Below are 18202 nucleotides of genomic sequence, written 5' to 3'. Positions count from 1 at the left end.
CTATTATCTCTTGCCCTTTGATATTCAAATACAGTTACCTCGTGCTTCAGAACTGATGTTTCGCTTGTTTCGGCTGGAGCGGTACGCTAGTTAGTGAACCAGTACGATAATGTGTTTCAGAGACATCACTTTTGTCAGATAGCACATATAATAAAAAACAGCAATATTTAGCTTCCCACTGCATTTACTTCGACTTCTCGGGTCTGAATCATTCCACAGTAAAAAAGATGCGCGATTCCGGGTTAGTGATCTGCCAAGCGGACTCCAGCAATCATTTTAAATATTTTCAGGAATGAATTGCTTTTTTATTAATGACTCTTTATTTCGTTTGAAATCAAAATAAACCTTTTTTCAGTTGTGTGTACCGTTTTCTGTTCATCCTTTTCATTTCTGTTCGAGTGTTTACCTGGTGGAATCAATAGCTGGCCTAGTGGCAATAAACAAAACAAAAGTCGACGCAAATTGAGGAGAAATAGACAAGCAGAAAAAATGGCCAGCCGCCCTTCGGTCGCCATTGGAAATGCGCCGCTTTGGACTTTTGTTTATACTTTTTGTTTTTTTTTTCAAAGTCATTTGGGATTTCCCCTTATTTGCAAACTGGGTCTGCAATATAGAAGTATATTTATTTAAGATCAACAAACTTTAAACGGGTTTCGCTAAAAATAAACATTTTTTACTCAGTAACTCAAAACTTGGATAAATTAAACGACTCAGAATTCAATAGAATCACTTCCTTGTTTCTAATTTATAATCCCTGAAACTTGTATGTTTTTTTTTTACCATTTACTGTGATATTAATAGACGCCAGCCCAAAATTATCTATCAACACAACTTGTTTACCTTTCGAAAAGTTTTGCTCGTTTATTCCGCTAACCTATATTTATACCTCATTATCGTTTTTTTATTCAAAACAATAATTGACATTCAATGTTACAGAACATCCTCATGTCGAATCGTCGTGATAATACTGGTAAAAAGAATGGAATGAGTGAAGAAGTAAGCAAAAAGTAAGTCAAGTTTCACCTTATCGTCAGAAAATGTTCAGACCTCTTGATTTTATGATTTTTTAAAATAAAGTTTCAGAAAAAATGGTTCCATTCACAAAACGGACAGTTTCAATGAACCAAAAGGTGCGACGACATCGACGGAACCGGCCTTTTCAACTGCCGCTGGTGCCGGAAACAACGTGAAACAGAAACGGATCGATGAGTAAGTTTTTGAAATCTTTAATTTTAATATTTAGCTCGAGTTTTCAGAAAGTGTACTACTTCTGATGATAGGAAGCGTCCACGGAGCAAGAACACTGAAGATTTCGATGCTTCTCCTCCGAAAAAGTCATTGGATGTTCCGACGACCTCTTCGAAAAAGGAAAGGAGCAAGGAGCACGACAGAAAACACGAAAAGGACCAAAAACATGAAAAGGACCGAAAACATGAAAAGGACAGAAGAAACAGAAAGGAGAAAATAAGTAAGAATCCATTTGTAAAAATGTAAGAATAATCCCGTAAAAATTGTTATAGAAATACTCCTCAAATTAAAGCACCCCTCTGTCACAGAGAGGGCTTAAAAATATAAGTTAATCCTTTTCAATTATAAGCTTCACTGTAATTTTTTGATTGGATAAGAATTCTTTCCTTATTACAGTAATTCACGCCGACGTTATGCGAGCCTCACGAGAATATGGGCGCGATGAAATGCGATTGGTACTTCAAGAAACCGACGCTTCACCAAAGATACTGGCTGTGTGTCCTTACGAATGCGGGAAAGATATCAAATTTGGTGACAAGATTCGTATTGATGCAGAAGTTGAGAAAAAAGGTTTGTTGATTCCTAAAACAAATGAGTAATTATCTTTTGGTTTAGAAAATGAGATTGTCACGGAAGTTTATTTCAAGAAACTGCTGAGGAACGATTATAACAAAGCCCGACGACATATCACTCGACATTCGATTGCTGAAGCTCCTTATTGTCTGAAACCAAGATGTAATTTCAGTTTTTTTTTAAAACAAAAGTTCATATTTCTATTTCAGTAATTTATGAGCTGTCAGATGAAAAAATCAAAAAAGCAGTTGCCCGTATCACTATTCTCGACTTGAAGTTGGAAATCTATGACAAGTATTGTCATTCTTCTCGCTCCAAATTAGAAAAAAAAAACTCTTTTCAGATGCATTGCTTGCGAAAAGTACATTTGCACATTGGTTAGCTCAAGCTCGATTCGGGAAGACTGCAAAAACTGCAAAAACAAAAAGGCAAAAACTGAAGTATCGCTATATTCGAGGGTTAGTTGATATTGTTGTAGTAATTTGATAAAACGAACATTTCACAATTATCTATGGTATCTTTGAATAATTTAAGGCGAATTATGAATAATCCTCTTGTTAGGATGATTTTGGTGGTTGTAGTCCGATATAGGAAGAACTATAAATTAATGATACCATATTTTTCGATCATCTGTGTTCCCATCTTAGCCCTGACTTGAATGCTATTGTTTTCTAATTTACAGATGCGAGTAATGGACCCGACTGGTCAAATTGTTGTTAATATTGAAACAAAAACAATGAAGAAAGTCTTTGAAATTTTAAATTATCAAGGTGGACTCGATGAATGGCTTGATTTCAATATTCCACAAGAACGGTATGAGTTTCCTACATTGTTTCTGAATTTGAACATTATCTTTTTCAGCTTAAACTACATTGGCAAGTCAATGATGATTGAAGTAGAAAAGAAGGGCGACGATTGGGAATGCACCGACGCGGCTGAAGTCAATTGGAAAATTTATGAAAATTACTTGGCGGAAGCGGTAAGGATTAAATGTTTCTTATCAGTTTGAAAATATAATTATTCTTCTTTTTATTAAATTCATGGCAAATAATTTATTGAAAAAAAACTTCAAATTATTAATAATTCCACTTTTCAGAAGGAAAAGATCATTAGAAAAATCGAGAAGAATCACAAATAGCCATAAGTCTTTATTTATTTATTTATTTAACAAGTTATTTCTAATCGATTGCTTTGATATTTCGGCTCCTTTTTTATCCAGATTAACTGCTGAAATGCAATGTCCCCTCGAACCGATTTCCAAATTTCTCAGTTTTCTCAATTTGATACTTGTTGTCTCTTCCCATATATTTATGTTGTACACTAGTCATTTCTCTCCAAAATCCACCATTATTCACGTTGTAATTACTATGTCTGAATTGTCATTCGATTTTTTCAATTCCTTTTCTTTATAAAACTTTAGAAATGAATTTGAGAATTGTCCAAAGTCATACTGTGTGACTGAAGTAAAAACGTTCCTGCAATCACCTAATGAAATCCCTTTTTTGTTGGTAAATCCTGTAGGAAGTCATGAACGGGGATGAAATACAAGAAAGAACAGATTTTTGTCTGATACATGATCGTGTCTTCTTTGTAAAGAACGTTGGCCGCAAGTGAGAAGCTCAGGCAACAATGAAGGTATCTAGGAGAACGGCTTTGAGAAAAAAGAGGTCAAAAGTGTTCGATCTTGGGTTGAACATCAAGAGAGTCAGAATTCGACCATAGTTGATGATCACCGGTTCATTGTTTCACACCAATAGAATATGGAGTTCATATTTCATGTTCTTCAACAGCACAGAAGGATCCAGATAGCTTTCGTCCAAACTATTTAATTGTGATATGTAGAAACTGTGTCCAAAAAACAACTGATCGAGATTCATCTACCCCAATGGTATTTGAACAGTAATCACAAAAGTCTTGAAAACAACTTTCGCTTCAGGAGTGTTTGGAGCTTCAGGAATCACAAATGCAGCTTTCAATTTGACACTTAGCCAGCTGAGTGCACGATCTTCTTGATTCACGCCTCGGAAAGATATCTATTTTTGAATACACCGCATCGTAGTCAAAAAACCAGCGAACACTTTCTCCAATGTCAACAGTGAGTCGTCAGGGTGTTTGTTTTCTCTGAAAATTACAAAAAACCAGAAAACATACCAATTTTCAATCTTGGGTTAGTGTGCACGACAAATGCGCCAACAGTTATTTTTAAACAATTTTTTGGCAGATAAAAAATTCGAAATTCTGCATGGCATTTTTTTCTTTGAAATAATCACAAATTGAAGGATAACTGGTTTCTTTACCAAAAAATACCCTGAAAACAAGCGATCTCAGAAAGTAGGCCAGTGTCTCAGATAGTGCGTCGCTATGAATCTCGTTCAATGCGATGCGGTCGCGTTGTCAATGGATAATGAGGACGACGAGAGATCAAGAAAAGAAAAACAGATGAGAAAAACACTGTGGAGACCCGAGAGGGTACAAAAACCGGGCAGAGGCGTGTTGAGAGTGAAGAGACAGCCGAGTACTGTCGCAGTGGGAGTGAGAAAAGACAATTCTGCTTGGATTTTGAGGTTTTCCAAATAGCCAAAACTTTAGAGATTTTAAGACAATTGCTAAAAAAGTGAAAGGTTTTTGTTCAGATATACAGCAAAATAAGTAGTTAATTCAAATAACTATTATGGGCCCACTCGCCTTGTGTATTTGAAAACACATCTACTATGTTCAGTTATGTAGTATAAAAACCAAATACTGTAATTTCGAGATTTGAAAGAACGAAAAAAATACCTGCAAAACGTATTTAAAATTGTTTTCCTTTGCGAAACCATTTTGAACAAACTTTATGCGCTTTTAAACTCACCAAACAAGTGTTCGTAAACCGATTATAACGAAATTCGATAAGTTAGGTAGAAGTTTTAGTTTTGAATTGTGTTCTTTCTGCTAGTCTGTTGGGTTGGGCTTCAGTTAAAGTAGCCTGGTAACCTTGTTTCAGAATTTAGTTCATACTTTTTCTTTCTGAAATTTCAATGAGAAAGTCAGTCGGATTTAGAATTTGATATTTACAGAGTATATTTATAAAAATAATCTTCTGATACAAAAGAAATAAAGCAAAAGTTGCATATATATATATATATATATATATATTTACATATTTATATAAACAATGATATGAAAAACGTCACGAAATAATTCAAACTAGTATGACAATATACAAAGCGAGGATATTTACATAAGGACGTGGCAAAAAGAATTAGGGATCGAAAAGTTCGGAGAGCAGGATCAGTAAGGCGGAAAATATTGAAGACAGCTGTTAGTTTTCTGGTTCAACGTCGCGGAATCTGGAAATAATCGGTATAACACTGTACGGTTGGCACCGTGTGCTCTTCTAAAACATTTCTTTAAAGTCACTTGAGTTTCTAGACTCACTCCGTATGTCACTGTGTGCCGCGTTTGACCTCCGGGCGCGCGCGCATTTCTCGCAGCTATATTGTCAATTTCGCTTTCAAAATGGAGAATTTCGGCACTCTTGGGCGCTGGCGGAGGCACGTTAGGTGCTCCGTTATTCTCGTTAGTATTTTTACCTCTCTCTTTGGTTTTTATACCAAATTATTATAGTTTTCTTGTTTTATTGTGGGTTTTAGCCAGTTGGGTTGAAATAAATTGATTATTTCAACAAGAAATTGTGTTTTGGTTTGTGTTGCGCGTTTTCAGAGTTAATTTATATCAAAACGTGGTTTTGATATAAATTTTATTGATTTTCTCTCGAATTTTCGTTGTTTCTCTCTTGATTTCGTGTGTTTCTCGTCGTTATTTAGCTAAAAAGTGTTGCAAGTTCTCTCGGGAATTTGTAATTTTATTTACTACACCAAACTATTTGAAAATCAAATTGCTCACCTTTCGATAGCTTGGTTAGATCCCAAATCAAAGTCCACTCTCATTCTGTTGATTTTCCCTTTTTCAACTTTAAATCCACGTTTCACCTTTCTGAGCTCTCTGAGCTTTGCCTGAAATTTTAATGATTTTCACTAGAGAAATAGGTTAGCTCTTACAATTTCTTTCCACGCTTCGTCTTCATCAAATCGGAATTTGTTGTTCGTTTCCTCATCATAATCTGGATTGTCCCCAGGCAACATTTCTGTCTTTTTCCTTGAAAAATTGTATTTAACTTCATAGTTGATTCCTAATTACTCACCCGTTGCGGTCGATGATATAAGGGGGGAAGCACCATTCGCCTTCTTCACATTTCTCGGCTCCACTAACAGATTTCAGGACCGCAAGAACGATCACAAGAAGAAGAAAACGACGTAGTTTCATTTTGAACGTTTGAATATTCGAGAAATTTGAAGTAATTCAGAAGAAAGATACTTGCTCAACCAGACGATACGTTCTTACTTGTGAAAACCCAATGTTATTCATCTTTGGGTGGTGGCGCCAGGGACCGACCCCCCCCCCCCTTGCCCCCGGCACGACCTTATCGTGCTGGTCGACAAAAGTGCATGGTCAGCTTATGTGTAACGCGTCTTTCAGTCGAAAGATAGTGGAAGATGTAGATGGAACAGAAAATGAGACACATGACATCAAAGACGGGTGGACTTGAACAGAGAGTGTAAAAAAGTATGTTTCTTCAAAACTGCTTTGAATAGCTGGAACTACCGGATATTATACTTTTTCAAACAATTGCTGGTTAAGATTTTCCGTACAGAAATCGAAATCAGAAGACAAAATCAGAAAAAGTTTATAAGTCAAAGTGAACCTACAGTATCGTTCACTATTCTTAGTTGATAATCTATGGAAGTGTCTTACGGTATAACTCATCATCTTATGATTTAAACTCAATTCGATTATACAGAGCATAAATAGAAATACACTTGGAGTTTTTGAAGCATTTTTGTACTCAATTTCAATTATTTAATTTGAAACAACTGTGAAATTAAACTGTCTTGCACTAAACTACTCTGAATGGAGGTAGAAGTTAATTTGACGAGTTGGAACTATACAATACGGAAGCCTCTTGTCTACTGATAATCAAATACAGTTCCCTCGTGTTTCAGAACTGTTGTTTTGCATTAATTTTGGCACCGAGCCGAAACTTTACTGTTTTTCAAAGCCCGGTTTGACGTTCTTTACTAATTTGTTCGGCCACATAGCACATATAATCAAAACCAGCAATATCCCGTTTCCCACTGCCATTTGTTTTGATTTCTCGGCTCTGAACCATTTCACAGTGAAATCTTGGTTTTGTGATCTGTCAAGCGAACTCCATTTGTCGATTCTCTCGTAAAATTGGTGTATTTCTTGTTTTCCATATGTTACTCTTTCGTATTTCCACATGATAATCAATTTTGTTCAGTTATACATCATTCCCAAAATTTTTCATTTCCAATATTCTTCCCTCTCTTCTGTTTTCTTTTTTATCATCGCGGTTTTTCTCATTCTTTCACACTATCTTCCAGCATGATTCTATTTAACTATTTTGTCCCAAACTTATAAAGCCCTATAATTGTTATCAATGCATCTAACTACCATTCTTTTGTTCACAGCTTTATCATTTTGGATTCGAAGAACATGTAGATTTTTCGGGGATTTTGAATTCATTAGGAGAGCGTCGACCAGTCTTGAATTTTGTCAATTTCTAAGTCAAATCTCACATTAGCCAACTAAGTGCACGATCTTCGTGATTCAAGTCTCGCAGAGAACTCTATTGCTGATTACACCGCATCGTAGTCAGAAAATCAGAGAAAACTTTCATCAATGTCAGCAGCTTATCGTCAAGGTGTTATTTTTCCCTGAAAATTACGAAAAACCAGAAAACATACCAATCTCCAATCTTTTTTCAGCAGATGAGTGAGTGTGCACGGCGAATGCGTCCACAATTCCGTATATTTTCCTGTTTCGCTCATGGGTAATATGAGTTCAAACAATTTTTTCGGCAGATATAAAATTCGAAAGTCTGAATGGCACTTTTTTCTTGAAAAATTATCACAAATTGAAGGATAACTGGATTTTTCACCGAAAATACCCTGAAAAAAAGCGATCTCACAAAGTGCGTCAGTGTCTCAGAAAGTACGTCAGTATGATTTTTGTTCAATGCGATGCGGTCGCATTGCGGATGGATGATGAGGACGATGAGAGATCAAGAAAAAAAAAGAAAAGGAATAGAAGCGTAGGTTGACGACGAGACACTATGTAGAGTCGAGAGAGTACAAAAACGTGACGGATGCGTGTTGAAAGTGAAGAGACGGCAGAGAAATGTCGAAGTAGGGAGAGCAAAGAATTGTTTCTTATTAGAATCATGAACCAGTAGAGTTATTGGAACACAGATTACGTGAAAAGGAGTTTAAAGTGATCCACATATAATTGCCATGACAAAGTAGATACGTTCTCGATCATTTCAGAATGCATACCAATATGATTTCATTACTAATTAAACCGAGCAATTATTCAATTCAGATAGAACAAGTTGGGGGGGGGGGGAAGAAACTATCTCTCAGAAAACACGTTCAGTGTCAGTTGGAATGATTCTGAACTATAGCTGTTCTGTGTTGGATACCGTAAACTTTCTCCCAGAGTCTTTTCAAATCATTTGTTTGGAGACGTGACTCTCAAACGGTCTATAAATTTGGTTATAGGAACTTTCGACTACGTGGAGGTTTTTAAAAAACCAGCTAAATTTCTCTGTTAGCCGAGTTATGAGCTCTCAAACTTCTCTTATGGTTAAGCTTTTTCACATGGAATTCCACGTCGGGGACATATACGTCACCGCGCGGTTCCATATGTGTTTTCCAGCGGTTCATTTAGGCTCGTACGTTAAAAAATAAGAAAATCTTTGTGTATACTGTTTGCCGATTTGGTGTACAGTATACCTCATTCAGAGAGCATATGCTAATCGAAAAACGATGTCTTGTCTAATAAAAATGCAAAACTCCTCCCTGAAACAATTTAAATAATGTGTGAACCAAAAAACTCCCCCTATAAAAGACAGGCCTCTCTTCACTTTCTTCAGTACGCTCCAAAAATGTGGCGTTTTCTTCTTCTCTTCTTCTGTCTACACGGATTGAGAGATGCAACTGCCTTGCCGGACCAACGTCTCCCGGGAAACATCATCCGAGACCACATCAAGAAGTGAGTGTTAATTATCCTCCACTCGCAAAGTGCCCAGTTTTCTAGATACCTGGATTTCTCCGTTGATCCGTGCGAGGATTTTTACGCGCACGTCTGCCCTACAAAGTTCAACTTGAACTTTCTCTCGGACCTCATGAATAACAAGACGGAGCTTGTTCACGAGCATAAGAAGAAGAATCCGGAGTATTCCTTATGGGTTAGCAGCTTGCCTCAACAGAGAGTAAAATATTTAATCTGATTTTTTAGATGGACGTTTATGATGGAACAATGGATGAGATGAAAGATTTTTTCTCAGCAAAAGAAAGGAAAGTTTGAAATTGTTTTTCAATTTATTGTTCTTTTTCCAGGTGCATCAACGAAAGTGATATTTTGCCTGGAACATTCTTAAACCAGAACGATAGTATTCTTGATGGATTTCAAAGCATGGATTGCGCAGGGAAGGAAAAAATATTAAAATCAATTTACCTTTCAAATCTTATATACTATGTAAGTTTTGATAATATTCAACTCATTCAAAAAAGTAATTCTTTAGGAACAATGTAGAATGGAACTTGTTGCTGCTGTGGATGCCCTTGTTGCAAGTACTCTCACAAAAAACTTACGCGTGGACGCCAAGAAACTCTTCGAAAACCTGAAAAACGCTATGCGCAAAGAGTTCGAAAGAACTCCTTGGGCTAAGAATAATCATGCTGTTGAGAAATACGAAGAAGCACTAAAGAAAATTACATTTTGGACATTCTCAGATGCCGAACATATCCTCACAACAGCTTTCAGAAAATCTGAAATCAGTTACAATAACTGTTTAAAAACGTTAGTGATTATGATGATTTATCCTCACCGTATGCGTTTTCCAGATTGAAGACTGCATACAATGACAAAGTGTCCAAGACGTTCTGCAAAGTGATGGCAACTAACAATGCGACTAACTTCTTACATGGATCCCATGAGGAACTTTCTGAAATGGGATTAAACGAAATAATCAGCGATCGACTTTTATTATTCAACTATAAAAATGTAAGGGATAACAACAAAAATCTTGATGAGCTTACAACTTTTTCAGGAAAGAATCTACGTTTCAAACGATTTCCTCTTACTTATGAATACCAACGATACTTCGGACTTGGTAAATTCAAACAAGATATTTAGATGTTAATATTACTATTTCAGCACGGAACACTTGGTTTTCTCCTCCTTCATGAAATTATGCACACGTTCGTGTTTGGCCATGAGGACATCGCAGCAAATAATACACTTTACCCATACTGGACTAAACATGCCGATTGTGTTGCCAAACAAGCAGAAAAGACATGTGAAACATTTCCAACAGTGCTCACAGAGGATGGACAGTCGCAGGTAAATTCAGACTTCTATATTGTAAAATCTCAATGTTTATCTATTCAGGGATGCAACACAACCATCACATTTGAAGAGGACGCAGCGGATCTTGCTGCTTATCGTCTGGCCTATGAGTTGGGCAAACCAAAGTTTGCCAGAAAAACGATGGTAGAGAACTATGAATCAATCACAAAGGATGAGATGTTCTTCTACGGCGCGGGTATCATTTTATGTATTCCGGTAAGTTATCAAAGTTTTTTCACAAATGTCTTCATTGACATACTTTTTAGAATGGAATGAATGTTAGGCTGTTTTCCGGACAGCCACACTCTTACAACTACCAAAGATTAAACTCTCTGATGTCTCAAATGAATGAGTTCAAGACTGCGTTCAAGTGTAAGGATACCGATAAGATGATTCAGAACAAAGCCGCAGAGTGTACCTTGTATGGATCGAAAGCCCCGCTCACCAGGAAGAATTCTTCTAATTGAGTTTCTGCTGATGGTTAATAAACGATGTTGAACACTGAAATCTTTTGTAATAACTGGATATGTAAATGATACTGAATACTGAACCTATATGAATTCTAAAAGTTACATATTCAGAGCCCCACACAAGGAAAATGTAGTAAATGAAGGATATGTGTACCGTAATACAAGCGACGAGTTAAATTTCTTATCCGAAATAGAACAAGTGTACAGTATGCCGTTTTCCCATGGTAGGAGAGCAACATTGGTTTTATGCTAATCGGAAAATGGTTTCTTGCATAATAAAAAATGCAAAACGAGGGGGCGAAGATTCCATCCTGAAACAGTAAAAATAATGTGGGAACCAAAAAATGTTTCTTATAAAAGACAGGATTCTCTTCACTTTCTTCAGTTCGCTTCGAAAATGTGGCGTTTTCTTCTTCTCTTGTTCTGTCTTCACGGATTGAGAGATGCAACTGGCTTGCCGGACCCTCGTCTTCCGGGAAACGTTATTCGAGACCACATCAAGAAGTGAGTGTTAATAGCGTCCATTCGGAAGGTGCCCAGTTTTTCAGGTACATCGATTTCTCCGTTGATCCATGCGAGGATTTTTATGCACACGTCTGCCCTAAAGAGTTTAACTTGAGCTTTCTCTCGGACCTCATGAACATCAAAACGAAACTTGTTCACGAGTATAAGAATAATAATCCGGATTTTTCCCAATGGGTTAGTTGCTACCTAAAACTGAAAGTAGACCGTAAAATCTGATTATCTCAGACGAACCTTCATGATGGAGCAATCGATGAAATTATAGAGTTTTTGTCAGCAGAGGAAAGGTAAGTTCAAAATAGTTTTTCAGTTAGTGTTTTTTTGTTCAGATGCATTGACACAAAAAATATTTTTGTTGGATCGTACCTCTATCTGAATGATAGTATTCTTGATGGATTCGAAACTGCGGATTGTGCCGGGAGGGAAAACATTTTGAAAGCAGTTTTCAATTCAAATCGGGTCTACTATGTAAGTTTCAATAATACTCAACTCTACCAAAAGTTTAATTTTTCAGGAACAATCGAGAATCGAACTTGCTGCTGCTGTGGACGCTCTTGTTGCTAGTAGGCTCACCAAACATCTGAATGGGGACGCCAAGAAACTCTTTGAACAACTGAAGAACGTCATGCGCAAAGAGTTCAAAAAAACACCCTGGGCGAAACATAATCATGCTGTTAAGAAATACGAGGAAGCTCTGGAGAAAATCACTTTCTGGACGTTCTCAGATGCCGAACATATCATCAGCACAGCTTTCAGAAAATATGAACTCAGCTTCAATAACTGTTTCAAGAAGTTAGTGATGTTGATGATTTCTTCCCATCGTATCCATTTTCCAGATTGAAGACTGCATACAATGACAAAGTGTCAACGACGTTTTGCAAAGTGATGGCAACTAACAATGCAACTAACTTCTTACATGAATCCACCGAGAAACTTTTTGAAATGGGACTGAAAGAAATAATCGGTGATCGACTTTCATTGTTCAACTATATGGATGTGAGGTATTGCAACTGAAATCCTGATAAGCTTATATATTTTTCAGTACAGAATCTACATGTCAAACGATTTCCTGCTTCTCATGAATACTAACGACACTACGGATTTGGTAACTTCAAGCGAAACTTTAAGAAGTTTGTCCTATATTTTCAGCACGGTACACTTGGTTTCCTCCTCCTTCATGAGATTATGCATACATTTGTGTTTGGTTATGAGGACATCGAAAATGGGAATGAACTATACTCGTACTGGACCAAACATGCTGATTGTGTAGCTAAGCAAGCTGCAAAGACATGTGAAACATTCAAAACAGTGTTCGCTGAGGATGGGGAGTCGCAGGTTAACTTGGAATCTCAATTAGTAAAACCTTGATGATTATCTATTCAGGGATGCAACGCAACCATCACATTTGAAGAAGACGCTGCTGATCTTGCTGCCTATCGTCTGGCCTATAAATTGGGCAATCGAAAATTCACCAGAAAAACGATGGTAGAGAACTATGAATCAATCACAAAGGATGAGATGTTCTTCTACGGCGCGGGTATGATCCTATGCATTCCGGTAACAAATCAAATTTCCTCACGAATGTCTCAATATACTCATTTTCAGAATGCAATGGATCACACACTGTTCTCCGGACAGCCACACTCCAACAACTATCAAAGAGTGAACTCATTGATGTCACAAATGAATGAGTTCAAGACTGCGTTTAAGTGTAAGGATACCGACAAGATGATTCAGAACAAAGCCGCAGAGTGTACCCTGTATGGATCGAAGGCCCCGTACACCAGAAAGAATTCTTCTGATTGAACTCTTTTTGGTATCTGGATAATAAATGTTGCATTCTTAAGTAGTTTTGGTTTTTTTAAGTGACATATCGCACAGATATTTTTTCTCGTTTGGTTCCATCTGTCAGCTTTCAGTTTTTATAGAGAATATGACATTTAAAATTTCACAGATGAAAAATTTCAACATGGAAATCAAAATCCAGTGTCATGCGAACCTACTCCTACCAAAATCTACTCAAAACAGTGTTGGCTTGCCAAAACACTCCCTCACTACATTAACTGTACTATTCTTATATATAATCTCTCATCTTGACGAGAATAGGAGTTTGTCGAACAAGACGGCGGCAACAGGTTTCTTTTTGTCACCTGCGTTTCTTAGAATCACTGTCTCTCATATTGTTTCACCTACGACGGTAACCTCCAACATCATCTTTTTGTTGGTTTAAAGAATGAAATGCAAAAATTTTACTATTTCAATTGAACTCAAAATCAGATTAACATAGTGTTTTAGTTATCTAAGTAAGATAAATGTATTTTTGCTAATTGCTGCAAGCGCTTCCAAAAAAACATGCTATCAAAAGTTGTTCATGTTCATGATTCGAAGATTTTCCTTGACTACATTTCCGTGTTGACCTAATGATCCTTAAACAAGTTTCTTCTTGTTAAAAGTAAAATAACACACTTTGACTAATCTACTTCGATTCCTTTTTTATTTTTAAATTTCCCTCTATTCATTTTTATTCCAGAAACAAAAAATGAACGGAGAATGGAAATCAGCTCTCCGCCTGCAAATTGAAGCGCTTGCAAAACGAAATGATCTTCATCGCAAATGTTCAGTTGAAGAAATCAAAAAGCGAACAGTTGATATGGATCGTCGGATAGTGAAACTAAGAGAACTAGTGGCAACGAGTGCAAATGATGCTGCTATCTTCTATTTGGAGTGCGTATGTCATGCAGATGAGACGGAGAGAATGTTGAATCGTGGCAACTCGGTTGAAAAAGAAAAAAAGTGGCGGAAAATGAAAAGGAAACCAAGTTCAATGAGTGGTCCGGAATCCAGAACAGTTTCGTCGTTTCCCAGTGTGGTATGTTTTTCCAAATTGTTATTCTGTTAAATCCTTCTAAAAATCTTTAGTCCTCTCCGGAAGTCATCCAAACAATAGATGTATCTGCATTAGAAGCACAAGACCAAATGCCTCAAAGACCCCACTGGTGGGATCAGTTCCAAATATACAGAAGAACAGATCTACTTCGATTTTCAAAACAAAACGATCGTAGAGAACTATGGAGAACTCAAAAAGACTTTTTTCTGACATGTCTTGGATTCATGGTTGGTGTCGGTCACACAATGAGATTTCCTGCAAAAGTATACCAACACGGAGGTGGTGTCTTCTTCATTCCTTACTTTTTCTCGCTTATATTTTTTGGTCTCCCTCTAGTTTTCCTTCATCTGTCATTAGGACAGTATACTGGACAAGCCGCTAATACTGCTTTTTCGAAATTGATGCCAATTGGATCAGGTGAGTTGAAAAAAGCATACCTGTCATGCCCAGGGCCCGAGTGCTTGATGCCATATTTCAAAATTCAATTTTTTATCTAATTTTTCGAATTTTTTAGCGAAAAAGTCAAATTTGCGAAAATTAGAGAAAAAATATTAAAAAATTATGAAAAATTATGAAAAATGCAAGCATTTTCGATTAAAAATTGAAAAAATTTGAAAAAAAAACATTGAAAACGATCCATTCTTGAAACCCGGGTCTTTCCGGGCCTTGTCGGACCGGGCCGGGCCGGGCAAATATAAAAAAAAGTGACAAGGTAGATAAGAAGTTCAGGAGTTGGATGGGCTCTGGTTGTTATCGCTATACCTGTTGCTGTTTATTACAATATCATTGTTGCATGGGCTATCCACTACTTTTTCCAATCAGCTAAAGGATTGTTACTCGGAGATGATCTCCCATGGGAGACATGTAGAGATGGTATGTTTCTGCTTTCTAATTTCAAAAAATGAGATCACATTTGTAGAATGGCAGTTGGATAATCGGTGCTGCAATCTCCATAACTTGCATAGCTGTTTCAATGCAACAAACTCTATAACCGCACCAGAAGCATTTTTTCAGTAAGTTTCTCACATATTTCATTTCAAAACTTATTGTTCAGTTCGGAAGTGCTTTCTCTCTCAACATTCGGTGATTTCGCTCTAGGACCGTTACAATCCCATCTTGTACTTTCACTTGCCGCTGCATGGCTTCTGGTATTCTTTGGAGTCTTCAAAGGACTAGGATCTATTGCTCAGACTATGAACGTCACTGCTACAGTACCCTACCTACTCGTGAGTCAAAAACGTTCAAGAGAAAGTTAAACATTTCGAAACTTCCAGCTATCTATTCTTTTATTACGTGGAATCAGTCTACCTGGTGCTAACAAAGGACTATCTTTCCTGTTCACGGTGGATAGCACTAAACTTTGGAAGTGGCAGATATGGAAGTCGGCAGCTGAACAAGTGTTCTATGAATTGGGTATAGACGCTGGGCCTCTGATTTCTATGGCTGCGTTTTCGAGATACAGAAATAATGTATACAGGGATTCAGTACTTCTTGTGATAATGCAAGTCTTTAAAATATTATTTTTTCAAAATATAATTCAAGAAATTTAGGGACGCCTTGACATCAATTCTTTCCGGGATGGTAATTTTTTCATTTGTCGGGTTCATTGCCAGTGAATCGAATAGCAATGTAAATGATGTACTGAGTGAGTAATTTGTTTCCAACACGTTTCTCTCTGTTACTATAATGTTTCAGAACACGACCCTCTCTACCTCTCTTTCACCGTGTACCCAGGTGTGACGTCATTCATGTACTGGGGTGGTCTCTGGGCAACTTTGTTCTTTGGAATGCTGGTTTTGGCTGCACTCGATGCTGAATTCGCCTGGTACTAGAAAAAAATAGAATTTACTTTTTTTAAGTTAGAAAATTACAGGCTTGAAATGATCGCGTCTGCATTTATGAACCACTTCTCAACGAAAAATAAGGCTGTGGAAAATCGTCTTCTCGCGTTTTTATGTTTGGCGGGATTCTTTCTTGGACTACCGTTGTGTGCACAGGTATAACTTCTATTTTAATATTTGAGACCTTTAAACTTTGAATTGCAGGGTGGAATATTTGTATTCCACGCAATTGAAAACTTAAATGCAAACTGGAACTCATTTTCACTTGCCTTGTTGTCAGTTGCAATAGTTTGCTATGCGTATGGAATTGACAACTACCTCACAGATATTTCTGGTATGCTCAGAGTCCCAAGGATACCAATATCCAAAGCTACTAGGTTCAGAGTAAGTGAATATTTTCCTACTTATGATAAAAAATCTATCTTTCAGGACAAAGTGGTATCAATACTTGGTCCGGGTGGGATCTACATTAAATTCTCACTATGTTTCATTTGTCCTGTTATCTTGACTGTTCTTCTGATAGCTTCTGTTTTGGGCTATCAGAGAATATCATTTGCCGGACGACCCATTCCAATTGACTATGAAATAGTAGCTTGGGTTGTTATGATCGGTCCACTTTTGGTTGTACCATTGGTAGCGTTTTTACAAGTTCGACAAATTCGAAACGAAGGAAAACTTTTGAAATCATTGTTTGATACCTCGGAATGGAGAGAAAATCAAGATGATCCTCTGGAACCGAAAGACGCTTACATGAAACCAAATGGTAATTATGAAAGCCCGCCGAATCGGAGACGAACTCCAACAATCTTCACTCACCGAGAGAACACTTACATGTACATAGACTCACGGGGACCTACAGTAAGATCCAGAGTATTCCCTATTGGTGGTCCACCCCTTGATCCGTATGGCTGGAAACTAGGAAGACTTCGAGATCAACAGGCACAAATCGAGGAGGGTGGGTCGAACTACTCTGAAGAAGGTTCCACTACTACCAACTCGTTTATGGCATCTACTGTAAAACATAATGACGATGTGGAGTTGACATTGTTTGGGTCGCCACCTGCCATAATGGGCGATGAGGAGAAGATGAATGTGACAAGATTCTCAGAATCGATGCCTGTGAATTACAAATGCAGAACACCTGAAGAGCCACCGATTCAACCAAAAAGGCAGCAGAAATTAGGAAGGATGGCGAGGAAAACTAGGAAGAAGAGAAGTGTAAGTATTTTTGTGCCAGGTTTTTTTTAAACTCAGATTTACAACGGGCCAGGACGATTTGAGATTTTTCACCGGCCCGGGTGTACTAAAAAGAAATGTTTTTAAACGAAATTTTTTGATTTTTTGCAAAAAAGTCCAATTTTCGACTATGAGGTTGAATATCGATGAAAACTAAAGTGTAAATAGGAGTTTAGACTACTTTTGATAAAAATTTCAAAAGTTATTTTGTGAAAAAAATTGTGCACTTTTTTGACTCCGGGTCCTTCAAAATTCATTTTTATTCTTACAGAGTCCTTCTGCATCCGATCCACCTGTACCTACAAGCCCTCTACCTCCGCCTCCTCGTCTATCACACTGTCGCTCGGAACCTCCCATGATGAGAACAGAAGAAGAAAAGCATACTCCAAAAGTAATCACACCAGATGGCTCATCTTCTATTTCGGATTCATCCGCCGAAGACTCGTCGGATGATGAAAGAATCCGCAGAGCTACAGTAATCCGGAGGAAAACCTCAGATGATGATGCATTCACACAAATATCTACAGCAACTGCTGAGTCTATTTCAATTACTCCATTAGACTTTCCAAGACAGCGGTCACTGAGCTCAGTAGCAATTTACGATCAGGAACAGAAAAATGGGCGGTCGAGAGTGCTATCGCAGTTGAAACGACCCGCTCCAATCGACATGCCACCAAAATAGTTTGTTTTACTTGTTTTAATAAATGTTTTGACTACTAAAAACTCAAGATCTTCAAAAAAGAATATGAAATAAAATTACCACTCCAACATAATCATGAATCAAAAAGACAACTTTCATTTTTACATCACATTATCAAAATCACCAAAACTGTTCATAATCCGCTTGTCAAGTGTGAAGCTTAAAACATTCCTTTTTACGAAGTGTACGTAGTGTACAACACTGAACCAAACCGAACAGATTATTAGAGCCTGCGGTCTTTGTAAGAGTGCTG

The 18202-nt window shown here is 37.3% G+C and overlaps 6 protein-coding genes across 6 annotated transcripts; 5 read left to right on the top strand and 1 right to left on the bottom strand.

The window, feature by feature from the left end:
• Positions 1–927: 927 nt before the first annotated feature.
• GCK72_025059 (uncharacterized protein) lies at positions 928–2959 on the top strand (the record flags this gene model as incomplete). The annotated part of the gene is made up of 10 exons (XM_003101089.2): positions 928–1007; positions 1084–1209; positions 1257–1468; positions 1645–1818; positions 1864–1983; positions 2031–2115; positions 2165–2279; positions 2504–2634; positions 2683–2800; positions 2918–2959. 10 exons carry the CDS (start codon positions 928–930, stop codon positions 2957–2959), a joined length of 1203 nt encoding a protein of 400 aa, XP_003101137.2.
• A 2743-nt stretch (positions 2960–5702) lies between these two features.
• Positions 5703–6126, bottom strand: GCK72_025058 (uncharacterized protein; the record flags this gene model as incomplete). Its single annotated transcript, XM_053736179.1, has 3 exons — positions 5703–5816; positions 5862–5958; positions 6005–6126. 3 exons carry the CDS (start codon positions 6124–6126, stop codon positions 5703–5705), a joined length of 333 nt encoding a protein of 110 aa, XP_053579745.1.
• Positions 6127–8827: 2701 nt separating this feature from the next.
• GCK72_025057 (uncharacterized protein) lies at positions 8828–9249 on the top strand (the record flags this gene model as incomplete). Its single annotated transcript, XM_053736178.1, has 3 exons — positions 8828–8934; positions 8980–9130; positions 9181–9249. The coding sequence occupies 3 exons, from the start codon at positions 8828–8830 to the stop codon at positions 9247–9249; spliced, it is 327 nt and encodes a 108-aa protein (XP_053579744.1).
• Positions 9250–9357: 108 nt separating this feature from the next.
• Positions 9358–10760, top strand: GCK72_025056 (uncharacterized protein; the record flags this gene model as incomplete). Its single annotated transcript, XM_053736177.1, has 7 exons — positions 9358–9420; positions 9467–9744; positions 9789–9948; positions 9995–10057; positions 10102–10287; positions 10336–10509; positions 10560–10760. The coding sequence occupies 7 exons, from the start codon at positions 9358–9360 to the stop codon at positions 10758–10760; spliced, it is 1125 nt and encodes a 374-aa protein (XP_053579743.1).
• Positions 10761–11160: 400 nt separating this feature from the next.
• On the top strand, positions 11161–13091 carry GCK72_025055 (uncharacterized protein; the record flags this gene model as incomplete). Its single annotated transcript, XM_003101062.2, has 10 exons — positions 11161–11267; positions 11312–11462; positions 11514–11572; positions 11615–11753; positions 11800–12077; positions 12122–12281; positions 12328–12390; positions 12435–12620; positions 12669–12842; positions 12891–13091. The coding sequence occupies 10 exons, from the start codon at positions 11161–11163 to the stop codon at positions 13089–13091; spliced, it is 1518 nt and encodes a 505-aa protein (XP_003101110.2).
• A 733-nt stretch (positions 13092–13824) lies between these two features.
• GCK72_025054 (uncharacterized protein) lies at positions 13825–17931 on the top strand (the record flags this gene model as incomplete). The annotated part of the gene is made up of 11 exons (XM_053736176.1): positions 13825–14154; positions 14205–14589; positions 14902–15045; positions 15271–15398; positions 15447–15673; positions 15723–15817; positions 15868–15997; positions 16046–16169; positions 16218–16397; positions 16443–17231; positions 17521–17931. The coding sequence occupies 11 exons, from the start codon at positions 13825–13827 to the stop codon at positions 17929–17931; spliced, it is 2943 nt and encodes a 980-aa protein (XP_053579742.1).
• Between the last annotated feature and the right edge of the window lie 271 nt (positions 17932–18202).

Source organism: Caenorhabditis remanei, chromosome X (assembly GCF_010183535.1).
Source record: "Caenorhabditis remanei strain PX506 chromosome X, whole genome shotgun sequence".
NCBI classification, from domain to species: domain Eukaryota; kingdom Metazoa; phylum Nematoda; class Chromadorea; order Rhabditida; family Rhabditidae; genus Caenorhabditis; species Caenorhabditis remanei.
This window is presented reverse-complemented; position numbering and strand designations above follow the sequence as displayed.